The sequence below is a fragment of the Macaca thibetana genome, chromosome 15, assembly GCF_024542745.1.
Source record: "Macaca thibetana thibetana isolate TM-01 chromosome 15, ASM2454274v1, whole genome shotgun sequence".
NCBI lineage: Eukaryota > Metazoa > Chordata > Mammalia > Primates > Cercopithecidae > Macaca > Macaca thibetana.
The window spans coordinates 73,838,460-73,851,681 of record NC_065592.1 but is presented as its reverse complement, the minus strand read 5'-3'; the positions used below and the strand labels follow the sequence as shown (position 1 = coordinate 73,851,681).

Below are 13,222 nucleotides of genomic sequence, written 5' to 3'. Positions count from 1 at the left end.
GCTTTCTTATTCACAGGGGATGACTGTGAGCAAAACAGCAACAAGAAGCCGAAACATAAATAAGGGAGGAAATGACTACTTCACACAGCCTTAGTTAGGTGCAGGGAGCATAGGACAGGCCTGTTTTAGGACTAACCTGCCAGAGCATGACATGGGCCTGGAAGGAATTCTCCCCTCTGTGGTCCTGGATGTCACAATGTGAGTGGAAGCTGGGCCGTCTGTAGGTGCTGCAGCCTGTGTTGGTGAGAGCAACAGACGGACCTGTGGCAGCTGCCTGTAACAGCCTTCTGACAGATGTCTGGGCAGTGGGACAGCAGAAACCATTTGTTCCTAAACACATAGCCGAGGGCTCCCGAAAGACCATAGGGAGTTTTGAGGGAGTGATCTGAGAAGTAGGAGTTAGTCTTTGAGAAGTACTGGCGGAGAAGTAAGTGGACAGAGCATTATTTTGAAAGAAGTACAAAGAGGACAGTTCCTAGAGAAAACTTGAACTAGAGAAAGTAGATTTTCAAAAGTATAGATTTACCTATTATTATTGTGAAATGTTGGCCTAATGTCATTCAGTTCAAGATAGTGTTTGTATCACAACTACAGGGCTATATCAGTTTATGTTTAATTTTTGAGTAAATCACCCGAAGATATGTTTAGAGGAATTTTGCTTTCCTTGGCCTTCAAAATAAATCTTAAAAAAAATTTATAAAAGACTTCAGTTTTAAATGCAACATAATCCTATAAATACCTAATTAGTGTGTTCGTAGTTCATTAGTGATTCAGTTTTTTAGTGTTAGCAGTACTTTAGCAATATGCAGAATATATCAAGAAAAACCGTACTGTCCCAAAGCTTAAATGAATAATTATTAATTTTAACAAACCATTAGGTACTTGAGGATATATAATGGTAGGCATTTTATTTGATGGTTTTCAAAGTATACAAAAAAAGTGCAAAGTACATTCTTATCCTCAAAGAATTTGGAATTAGCTACATAATTGAGCAACTGTGGCCCATAATTTAGGGCCTGGCTGTGGAGCAGGCACTATACAAGGTAGACAAAAATGGATAGTTTATGTGAAAATGTCTGGGTGGTGGTAGGCTTTTTCTACCTCATAGAACTCGAGACCTATCAAGACAAAAATGATGTATGCACATTGAGCAGCATCTTGCTTTGGGAAGTAGTATATAATAGTACATAATATACAATTGAAGTGCTCTGGGAGGAAGAAAAGGGATGAGATGGCTGAGATTTATAATGGTCAAAGAAGGCTTCTAGGCGGTGGAATCTGGGTGGGGTTTGAGAGGTTGTGAATTGAAACATGGAGAGGGGTGTTTTGAGGGGAGGAGTGAGGTAGACACCTATGTGAGTGATAGAATAATTCTTAGTCCAGCCTATAGGGAGTGGAATGTTCATATTTAAGAAGGCTGGAGTTAAACTGGGGGGGTCTTGAAAGCCAGGCAGTGAGGCATGAAGATTTTTAAACTGTAATAGTGACAATAGTCTAGCCGAAGGCTGATAAAGGTTGAAATTGGGGTGATACTGCTGGGAGATAGATACAAGGTTATGAGATTGTAGAGTGGATAGGACTTGTTACTGGCAGAGAAGACGAGAAATAAAGAGGTGTTGATTTGGGGTGGGTAGTTATGTAGATGTCTGTTAGGTCCACTTGGTCCAGAGCTGAGTTTGAGTCCTGAATATCCTTGTTAATTTTCTGTCTCATTTATCTGTCTAATATTAACAGTGGGGTGTTAAAGTCTCCCACTATTATTGTGTAGGAGTCTAAGTCTCTTTGTAGGTCTCTAAGAACTTGCTTTATGAATCTGGGTGCTCCTGTATTGGATGCATATGTATTTAGGTTAGTGAGCTCTTCTTGTTGCAGTGATCCCTTTACCATTATGTAATGTCTTCTTCGTCTTTTTTGATCTTTGTTGGTTTAAAGTCTGTTTTATCCGAGACTAGGATTGCAATCCTTAGCTTTTCTTTTGCTTTCCATTTGCTTGATAAATATTCCTCCATCCCTTTGTTTTGAGCCTGTGTGGGTCTTTGCATGTGAGATGGGTCTCCTGAATACAGCACAGGCAAAGTAGATTTAGTATAATTCTTCAGGGTCCTGTGATTTTTAGAATGGTAAATGAACATTGGATGTAATTTAAAGTTAGCAGCCGCATTTGCCTTTAACAAGAGAGTTGTGCCTGTCCTTTGAAGCTTTTTTTTTTGGAGACAGAGTTTCGCTCTTGTGGCCCAGGCTGGAGTGCAATGGTGCAATCTCGTCTCATTGCAGCCTCTGCCTCCTGGGTTCAAGCGATTGTCCTGCCTCAGCCTCCTGAGTAGTTGGGATTGCTGGCGTGCACCACTCCACCTCCTAGGTTCAAGTGATTCTCCCACCCAGACTCCCGAATAGCTGAGATTACAGGCATGCACCACCACGCCTGACTAATTTTTGTATTTTTAGTAGAGACGTAGTTTCACCATGTTGGCCAGGCTGGTCTTGAGCTCCTGAACTCAGGTTATTCACCTGCCTCGGCCTCCCACAGTGTTGGAATTTCAAGCGTGAGCCACCGTACCTGTCCCTTTGAAGCTTTGAAGCTAGGCATTGACTCCTCTATCTATGTAAGTTCTAGATGGCATCGTCTTCTGGTATGTCTAGATGGCATCGTCTTCTGGTATGTATAAGGAGGTTTCCTCCACATTGAAAATCTGTTGTTTAATGTAGCCACCTTCATGAATGATCTTAGCTAGATTTGCATAATTTGCAGCAACTTCTATTAATACATCAGCAGGACTTGCTGTTTCACCTTGTACTTCTCTCTTATGGATACAGTGGCTTTCCTTAAACCTCATGTTGCTAGAGGCCAGTTTTATTCTGCAGCTTCTTCACCTCTCTCAGTCTTCATTGAATTGAAGAGAGTTAGGGCCTTGCTCTGGATTAGGATTTGGTTTAAGGAAATGTTGCTGGTTTGATCTTCTATCCAGACCATACAAACATTCTCCATATCTGGAGTGTTTTTTGTTTTCTTATCATTCTTGTGTTTGCTGTTGTAGCACTTTTAATTTTCTTCAATAACTTTTTCTTTGCATTCCTAATTTTCAGTTTGTGCTTTCAAAATGCCCTCCTTACTAAGCTAAATCATTTCTAGCTTTTGATTTAAAGTGCGAGGCATGCGGCTCTTCTTTTTTTTGAACACTTAGAAGCTACTGGAAGGTTATTAGTGGCTTAATTGCAGTATTGTTGTGTCTCAGGGAATAGCGCAGCCCGAGGAGAGAGACAGAGACAGACAGGATCAGCTAGCCAACGGAGCAGTCAGAACACACACATTTATTATGTTCACCCACTTATGTGGGCATGGTTTGTGGTGCCTCCTAACAATCACAGTAGCAACATCAAAGATCACTGATGACAGATCATCATAACAGATATCATAATGAAAAAGATTGAAATGTGACAATTACCAAAATGTGACACACAGATTCAAAGCGAGCGCGTGCTATTGGAAGAATGCCACAGATAGGCTTACTTAGCACGGCATTGCCATAGAACTTCAGTTTGTAAAAATGCAGCATCTTTAAAGCACAACAAAGTGCAATAAAATGAGGTATGTCCATAGTAGTATGTTAAACAGAAATTAATAAACACTTGGATGTTATCAGAGCAGCAGGATTTAAAACTTCTTAAAAGCCCTGGGTTTTTTTTAAGGACTTTTTTCCTCCTATCATTTGCTCTCATTCAGGGCATTCTGTTTCAGCTATTGTCTGACAGTGACTTATACTGATTTTCAAAACTTGTTTAGGTAAAGACTACTAGCATATTTTAATAAAGTACAAACATGTTGCTGTTTAACTTTATTACTCATTTTTCATTTTAGAAAGGAATTAGATGACATTTTTCTGGGAAAGTGGTTTATGTGGAATTTCAGAGCCCCAAGCCTGCCCAGTCTATCTTGAGCACATGTTATCTGTCACAGCCTATGGACTTTGTAGGCAGCGTAGCTCTGGGTAAGTCCCAGGAGGAATGAAGAGAAGGCAAGGATGAAGCATAGGGAGACCATGCTATAGTGAAAATGTAGACTGGCACAGTGGCTGATGGCTCATGGTGGCCTGTAATCCCAGCACTTTGGGAGGCAGAGATGGGAGGATCACTTGAGCCCAGGTGTTTGTGAGACCAGCTTGGGCAACATAGTGAAACCCTCATCTAAAAAAAAAGTTGATCCTGGGAGACACTTAAGTCTTGGGAGTTTGATTGAAGTAGACGTTTGATTGGATCTGGAAGTTGAGGATGGCAGCAGTTAGTCCTGAGCAGGCCAGGCTGACCCTACAGTCAGGAAATGAAGTTTGCTAACATAGTCTTCCTTCCCACTTTCTGCTTTCATGATTTTTTCATCTTCCCTTTCCTTCCTCTTCTCCAGGACTTCCATCTTGGAGGAGCAGGAATATGGTTTATCATTTGAGAGTGGTACAAGTCAGCAAACACAGAATATCTGTTCTTCTGGCGCTGTATTCCGGGAGAAAGCCATAGACTCTTCCTCTTAGGGAGCTGAGATAGGATAGCAGGGAGGCAGGAAGGTAGACATACACATGTATTCTGAGTGCCACGGTGGACGCCTGCATGTGGGATTGTTGATACAGCAGGAGAGGGAGTGAGAGTTCTCTTGGGGGGGTCTTGAGCTGAGCTTGGAAAGAGGAGTTGGTGTTTTGCTGTATCTTATTCCTGTTTAGGACAGGAAGACTAATTTTGTCCTGGTACCTGGTAGATAGAACTATGAAGTTATCTTAGAAATGTAAATAGGTAATGATACTTATTTCAGATGTAAGAGAAGTGTCCCAGAGTTGAGGCATTAGAGTTCATCCCTAGTGGCGATAACTTTGGGTGTTTTGAGAAATCGGAGGTCTTCCCTTCTCTTTTACCCTCCTCTTATTCACACTAACTGCCACATGATAGTACGTGTGCCTGGTCACTTGATGTTGCTGAGGTCCACGTGCCACAATCTAGGCTTCACTCTGATAGGTCTTAGCGATATCTGTATGTATCTCTACCCCTGCTACTTACTGGAAAATGCCTTGAGTTCTTTGAACTGCAATGCTTTAGATGTGGCAGGTGGTCAGCAACTATCTCCTGAATTGAATTCGTTTGTTTTAAAGTGATTCTTACTAGCATCACATCTATCATAAAGGAAAATTTTGGGACAGTAATCCGAATGACTCAACCACCCGGTGATTTGAGTATCCTGCATTTGCTCAGGGCTGTGATGGTGCAGTAGAGAAAGAGAATATAGGGCCTGATCGTCAGGCTGCTGGAGGGTTGAGTTTTGGATATTCCAATGGGTTGCAAAAAGGTACTGTGCTTTCCTGGGATCTTTCAAATTGTAATCAGCCTTTTATGTGCCTCTCTGACCCTTGATGTTAGGATTGTTTGAACTGATATTTTTTGAACATTTTCTCAAGTTTATTGGATGTGGGGGGCAGCAAGTCAGGCTCACCTCATTGCCTTGTAGCCATCATTTACACTTGATCTTAGCCAAAAGGCCAAGAAGTGATTTAGCCGTCATTTAATAATGAGCTCCTAAATATGACTCAGCCGATCCGTTCCATGTTGTTCTGTGAGGTAGACGAGGTCTGACAGTTGTGAAGCGGCTTGTGCAATGTCTCTTAGATGTTGCTTTCCAGTTCTTGTCGAATGTGGGTTCCCCTCTACCAGAGGAGGCTGGTTGCTGGAAAACACATGAAAACATATGCACTTTGCTGTTTTGTTGTCTTTCCTTTCTTTCTCTCTCTTCTCATGGCATGCTTTGAAACAGATTAGAGTTGTGTTTGGCTTCCAATTGCTGCAGTTGCCCATCAAGGTAGTGCCATGGTGTAGGGTTAGCAGGGGTGCTGTTGCAGAGAAGACAGTGAGTCTGGTGCTCAAATGCAATGTGACTGAGTGCCCCTGAAGCCAGGTGCCCACCTTCTTACAGGCAAGGGCTGTCTGTCAGCCTACACACAACAGCCAACACACATTGACTGCAGGTTTGAAAGTGCTATGTGAAGCTTTTGTTTAGAATTCTGACTTGGGCCATTCATTGTGGTATTACTGGAAAAAAAAAAAACCTGAAGGAAAAACATAAAAAAGCATGGCATACACAAATCCATCATCTGACATCAGGAAGGTTATGGGGAGTCAGGACCAAGCAAAGATTCTTAGATATGGTAATTAGAAATCACCCCATTCTTTCATTCATTCATCATAATGTACTGCCCTGTCAGAATCACCTAGGGAGCTTTTTTCAGAGTACGCTGAGTACTGCATCCCTGAGGGATGTGTGTTCTGCAAGAATAGTAGTATCTTTTGAGCAAGATTTTGGGGTTGTCAAGATGGTACATGGAGGCATATTGCTTCTTGACTGCTGAGTAGGGTAGTGCTCTGATTTTACTGTTCATGGCAAGAACAATGATTTGGCTCTTGGTTGAATTTCTAAAAATTTAAAATTAGTCTTTCCTAGTTCCTTTATTATGTGGAAACATTAAAAACAGAAAAATCTGATGATTACATTCCAGTTTTATTAGCATTATTACTTATCTTCAGACTGTCCTTTGTCAGACCCTCGGGCAGGGTATTGGGCTCATTCAGGGAACTTTTAAAGTTATTTGTATACGAAACATTGCATAGCTCTGTCATTATTTAAATACTACGCCACAAAGCATAGCATTGATAACAGAAGAGAGAAGCATGCAAAATATTTCACAGGGATAAGCATGGAGATGAGTAGGTTCACTCTGAGCAAGTTAATGACTAAGGCAGGGAAGGAGAGTGACCTCTCCTTGAAGGCATTTTTGTCTAGTTGTGCTTCGCTGGATATTACCACAGTATGGCTTTCATGGTGAGGATTTAGTTCTACTTTGGAAATATTACATGTCTTCCTGTGTACGGGGCTGTGATTGGAAGCAAGTTTTCATCCTTCGATTATTTCTGAAGCTATTAAACTATAGCAATAGTTGGTTAACTGTAAGAATTTTATTAATAGTTATGATTTTAAAATGAACTTGATCTTTATAGATTATGAAAAGAAATTGAGACACTGTCTTCCATCTAAAAGAAGAAAAGTAGAACTAATTAGATCATTTGGCTAAGGCAGGAATAACTGCACCTGAGAAATACTTGTAGAAAATAATAGGCCAGTAAGCCCAGCTGGGAGGAGAGGAATGAGGAGATTGAATTGGTATGATTCGGATCCTAGGAGTAAACTGAGGATCAGAGTAGGGGTAGAGCTATCTTGCCTTACTTTTTCCTCCTTTCTGCAGATGAGGGTAGCTACATTTTCTTTGAGCAGATGGTTGAACTTTAGATTGAGGAGCTTTAACCTTACCAATTTTTCAGAAAAATGAATCTGCATATATAAATACCTCCATATCCTACCTTTTGTTGGCAGGCATATTCATATTACGTGTGTGTGTGTGTGTGTGTGTGTGTGTGTGTGTATGTATGTGTGTGATGAGTTGAGGAAGGTTGACTCTCTTGTTTGGAATGGACACACCCCCACCCCCACACCTACACCACCCACACCCCTTTTCTGGGTATATTTGTGATGTAAGCAAGGAATTAAGAACTGGTAAGAAGTGGCGAAAATATACATTGAGTGATCGTCATGTAGTTATGCTAAAATTTTATCTTCCCATTTCAGTTGGAATAATTTCATTAGCAGTGCCTTAAGCAACAGGATATATGATTGAATTTTCTTTTAGTGAATTGCCTAGTTACATCGGATCCAATTAAGTTTTGCATATGTTATCAGTAGCATTAAATGAAACCAAATGTTGTGTTAAGTACAATTAGTTAAGTTACTTTAGTAAGAAATAACTTGTACTAAATATATATTGAGCTAGTAACTACAGCAAATAGAGCTCTTCCAAAGTATAGTTTATATGTAAAACATGGAATGATTATTCAGATTTATTGTTAATATCCATACATTTTCTCATTAAAATGCCTATACAATTTAGTATTTATATAGGATATTATGGGATTGTTGTTTTAAAATTTCTTAGCAAGGCCATAGTAAAAATAACTATGGAACTAGAAATGAGTATTTCTGTTCTTTAAGGGTGAAAACTTTTTATTATAATCAAGATTTTTAAAGTCACATAATTATGAAATGAATAAAAACTTTTTTTAAGGCTGATAATCTTTTGCTTAAAGTCTGTTTGAAAATTACAGTGTTTTTAGTAACATTTGGTGAAAATATAAGTGTTGGTGTAATAATTTTATGTTCTGTTCTGCTTGTCAATAAAAATATTTTAAAATTTAAAAAGAGAGCAACCCAGATTTTCTTAAAAACAAAAGCCAAAATCAACCAACCACAAAACCAAAAACATACAACCAAAAACAACCCTAGAGTGCTGCAGTGCTATGAGAGCTGGCAGAGGGTCTCTAGGTTGTGACTAGCTATCTTGTTGCTGAGCAGTTTACCTACCTTGGGCCTTTGTTCCCTAATTTGTAAAATATGGTTGGCACGATGAGTTGTGACATTGAAATTGGTAATTTGTAAGCATATTTTTCTTCTGTTCGTTGTCTAAGGGATATGATTCTGTGATTGGCTTTCTAATCTCTACTCAGTTCATCTAAGTGGAGTTTCGTGTTGAATTTCTTTTATGTGATATTATTTAGGAATAGATATCCTTAGGCTACTAGCTGAAAAATTATAAACCTAAAATTTTTATTTGTGTTTAAAATTTTAGGTATGCTATACCTCCAGAGCATGGAAAACGACTTGAAAGACTAGCTCAAGGTAAAACTTGCTTTCTTTGTTTTCTGTGTTTTATATGTTTCTGTGTTTTGTAGGTTGTTTGTTTTTGAGGTACTTTTTACAATATAGACCGTTACTCTGTTGGTTTTATTCTATTCAAGTTGTTGACTTCTACATGTTTTTTTTTTAATTGAACAATTTTAAATTTTTTCACGTTAGTTTGTGAATATTATTTTTTCCCTGTTGCATAATCATCATGGTTATTTTGGTTGACTGTTTAGTATTTCATCAAGTGATTGCCCTTAATCTGTTTTGGTTGTTTCTGAAAAAATGGTTTTTAATGTAATGTATTTGACATCATTGTGCCAGTAATTTTTTTTTAAATTAAGTTACATTCTTCCAGACAGTATTGTTGCTGTATCTTGGGGTACGGTTGTTTCATGACTACTTTTTCTTTTGATCTACTGTTTCCCCCAAGGGTTATGTCACTGCCGACACCCAGTTCTTCCGTGGCCCACTGGGACTGGGAGTGTGCCCTTATGGAAGTATGAAGGTGAATGGCTCTGAGTAACAATACAGGAGATTTTGGGCCTTTTTGGACTGGCAAAATTAAACTTACTTTACTGCAGGTTGAATTTTTATTTTTCATGGCCTGCTGCTTCTTTATAAGGGCCAGACTAAAGAACTTTTCTGGACCTATATTGATGGTCCTGTGCCTGCTTTTGTGTGTGCAGACAATGCCAGTGCAAGCAGCCACCTTCCTCTTTCCTCCTTGTTTTTAAAGATACGCCAGGCAATCTTGCCCTCATCTGCTTATGTATGGGAAGCAGAGTCACATTCACCCCCTGCCATCCTTATTTTCTGTTTCGCTAGCCACCCTTCCCGAAAGAAGATGTAGGCTGGTAGTGAATTATTTCCAGGGAAAAGTGGAGTTCCATTTGAGTGGCAACTGAGGAGCAAGGCCTTCTGCCTTTATCCAGGATTGAGTCCTCAGCGAGCAGTGCTCTTTTAGTCCAGTGCAGGTCTAAGTTTCATTGGTGCGTTAGATTTGCCTTTTATTAGGAAAAGAATTTTGTTCCTGCCTTATATGTGCTTTCAATTAATAATGAAATGGAGACACTGAGAAACCTCATTCCTTGACTTGACAGTTTTTAACAGAAACTGTTAATGGCACCTAAAGGTTACTTTCCCCTAAATTACATAAGAGTATTAGAAGGAACAGTTATAGTATTGCATTTTAAGAAGCATTATTATAATTTTGTCAGGCTAATAACTATAAAGCGTCTTTTTAGAAATGTAATACATTATAGTAATAATAAAGATTGATGTAATCTTGAACTTTGTTAGGGACTGTTTTCATGAATAGATTTTGGATAATAGATTATAAGATGATTACCATAACCCTTAACTACATAGGCAGTGAACTATGTGTTAACACTATATACTCAAGTATCTTCTTCTGTAGTAAAAATATTCCACCATTTTCTATTAATCTTCCTACCAGAGAACTTTTAAAATGAAGCCGATGTAAACCTTGCAATATTGAGTCACAGATTAAAATTTCTGATACAAACTTCCAATGCTTTGAAGTAAACTGTCTGAAAATGACATTCCAGAAAATGGTTACCGTTTGTTTAATCAGTAAGAGGTTAATGAATTTGAAGGATGAACAAGAACTTGAAATCAATTGGCTGTTTATTCAAAACTGTTTTGCAGCAATATTTTGGGAAATAAAGCAGGGAAAAGACCCTACGAGATAGTGAAGGATTTGTATCTGCTGACCAGATGCCAGCCAAATTAATTGAATTCTGCTAAATAATTAAAATGATAAATAATGCTGTGTGAATGATGGAGTATTATAGAATATCTAGCTCATAGCAACACTTGATACATAAAATGAAAAGTAGGCTCAGATATTTTCCATTATCTTGTCTGTGCATCATAATTATCACACTTGCCTTTTATGCGTGAATGCTTTCAGCTTTGGTTTCTATTGAAATCTTGATTGACTGTGGCACCTACAAATATTTTATCTGAAAGACATTAGGCCTGCATCTAATAAAGCCAGGAGTTTGATTTTGCCCTTCAGCTGCTTTCTCATTTATACAGGTTTTCCCCAATATTATGTAGACAGAAATGTAATAAAAAATCTCAAGTGAATTGTTACAATTTTTATACTTGTTATAGTCATCTGTAATGCCATTGCGTTCTTTCTAATTTTTGGTTTGATACAATTGGATTGCAAATATGGAGGAGAAGGGAGGTATAATGTTAAATCATGAATGACAGTTTGGAAGATTTTCAGTTTTTAAAATGTCTAAATCTCACCTATTTTAGAAAAAAGGTAATATTGCTGTTATATTACATTAAGCAAAATATAGATTAAAGTAAATTGAGAAAGTCTGCAGATTTTTGTGGAAAGTAGTATTTCATTTGTCCTTTATTGGGAATAAAATGCTATTATTTTAAAAAAACTGAAAAGGATTTACTTTGAAAATTTTGGTTACTTGGCCAAAATATGTGATTTAGGACTTTGTGCAGCCAGTTTTGAAAGTGTGAATGATTAGGAGGAAACTTATTTCAAAGAATAGTATAGTAGAAGTGAGTCAATTCTTTTAGATCCTTATATTTACTTGAAACAAATGTTTTGATTTTTGTTACCTTATTAAAAAAGCAGTATTCAGCAAAAGGGAATAGAAGAAACATTGCTACCAAGGGTTAGTTTAGTTCATGCTTTTAAGCATTTGTGTGTGTGTGTGTGTGTGTGTGTGTGTGCGCGCGCACGTGCACGCATGATGTAGAATATTTTTAATGACTAGTAATCTTGATTTTAATCCTGTGGAGTAGAAGGTCACAGCCCGATTTGCAGGGATCCCTGTGCCAAGGGGTAGATAAAGGTCTATGGGTGGGATGCAGACAGGCATTCTATGAACTCTTTGAAATTGTATTCAAAATTGGACATATATGTAGATTTCTGGGAATGCCATCATTAAATCCCCTGAGATGGTTTGGCCCAAAAAAGATTATGAGCCTCTGCTGTCAAGAGAATAGAAGAGCAGCAATAAATAAATCATTTTAATTTTATGATCAGATTCTAAATTAACCTGCTCTCATACCTCTCTCTTGGAATTAGGAAAATGTACTTTTATTAGCTCTCAAAATGGTAAATATTGTTCCCTTAAGCATTCACTTAGCTGATAGTCTGAAATATTATATTAAAATGTCTAGTTTTGAAAGGCTTATAAATAAAATACCTCTGATTACAAATAATCAATTTTAAAGTGCCCTGTAAGCCATAAAAAATGCAAAAGACCAGTGATATATCCTCTGCCTTCGTGCCTCACTCATGCCTTAGGCATGGAGATCAGTGTGTGGCAGGTCAGGGTATGTTTATTTTTGTCTGTCAGCTGGGTTTCACTATGAGTAGAGAAATAGTTGGTAAACTTAATTTCTTAATAATTTAATGTCAGTGATATCACTGTCTGTATTTAAATGTAATTGGATAATTTGTATCCAGCCGTGTTCCTAGTAGGGTTTTAGACATTGGACAATAATACATGAAATACACCCAGATAGCATAATTCATATGTGAGTGAAAGACTTTTAGTTTCCTTCTCTTAACTGAGAATGGAGAGGAAGAATTCAGGAAATGAATGCCAACTAGTAAGTAGGGAGGAATTTTGTGGAAATGAAGATTTCTATGATTTGAGGGTACGGATGGGGCTGGGCAGAGGCAGAGCCAGAAGAATCCTGGTTAGTTTAACTCTGACCTGTTTGATCCCAATGTTCTTGGCTTGGGGAGTCCTTGGTGACTTGTGTGTAGGTTATCTATGTGACATTTCAAGGGGGTGGGAAGTGAGAGCTGAAATAAACTGCAGTCTCAGGAATGCAGTAAAAAAACCATGCATTTAATGATACACATACCAGTTAAATTGGGTGGAAATTTTAACTCTAGGTTTTCTGCTGATTATCTTGAAATGGAAAAAACTTGCCCATTACACAATGCACACCATGTCTAGGAGATTAAAACAAGCCATTTGCTTAGGAAAAGCGCCATTCTTCTCTATCCCAAGATCAGTATGAAGTTCTCCTGGCACTCCTCCTGGAGAGTCCTGCAGTAGAGATGTTGATGGATTATGGGACGTTAGGGTTGAGTGAGGCCTGGGAAGTGATAATTTTCTATCCAGTCCTGAGTAACCACTCCATGAATGATAAGAAGTACCAAGAGGCCAAATGTAGTATGTGCCTCTCGTGTAAATCTCTCAAGTAGAGATGTGGGTAAATGTTACTAGGTTTCTCCCCATATAATGTAGGTCATTGGTTCTTTTCATAAATAAGCTTGCCAAAAAATTTCATGTGTAAATCAAATACTGTACGTCTGTTTCTGAAAGCGTTTTCCACTGAACCAATTTTCTGTATTCATTTGTTGTATTCTTTTCCTTAGCATTTGTTTATATGGTTAATATATTTTTCAGGTGTCATCCCGGTCATATATAACCGTGATAAAACTTC

The 13,222-nt window shown here is 38.2% G+C and overlaps 2 protein-coding genes across 6 annotated transcripts in view; both read left to right on the top strand.

Annotated features, from left to right (window-relative positions):
• KDM4C (lysine demethylase 4C) overlaps positions 1 to 13,222 on the top strand; it is a 416,349-nt gene that overhangs the window by 115,388 nt on the left and 287,739 nt on the right. For all 5 annotated transcript variants that reach the window (XR_007719783.1, XM_050761129.1, XM_050761128.1 and 2 more), the window contains one exon: positions 8,703 to 8,752. Coding sequence is in view for 4 of the 5 variants with exons in the window: in XM_050761129.1 (XP_050617086.1) it covers positions 8,703 to 8,752 (50 nt within the window). In the remaining variant the exon portion in view is untranslated. The remainder of the gene's footprint in view (positions 1 to 8,702; positions 8,753 to 13,222) is intronic.
• Positions 4,644 to 13,222, top strand: part of LOC126937587 (acyl carrier protein, mitochondrial-like) — a 398,652-nt gene continuing 390,073 nt past the window's right edge. Inside the window, exon 1 of the mRNA XM_050761133.1 lies at positions 4,644 to 4,647. The gene's annotated coding sequence lies outside the window, so the exon portion shown is untranslated. The remainder of the gene's footprint in view (positions 4,648 to 13,222) is intronic.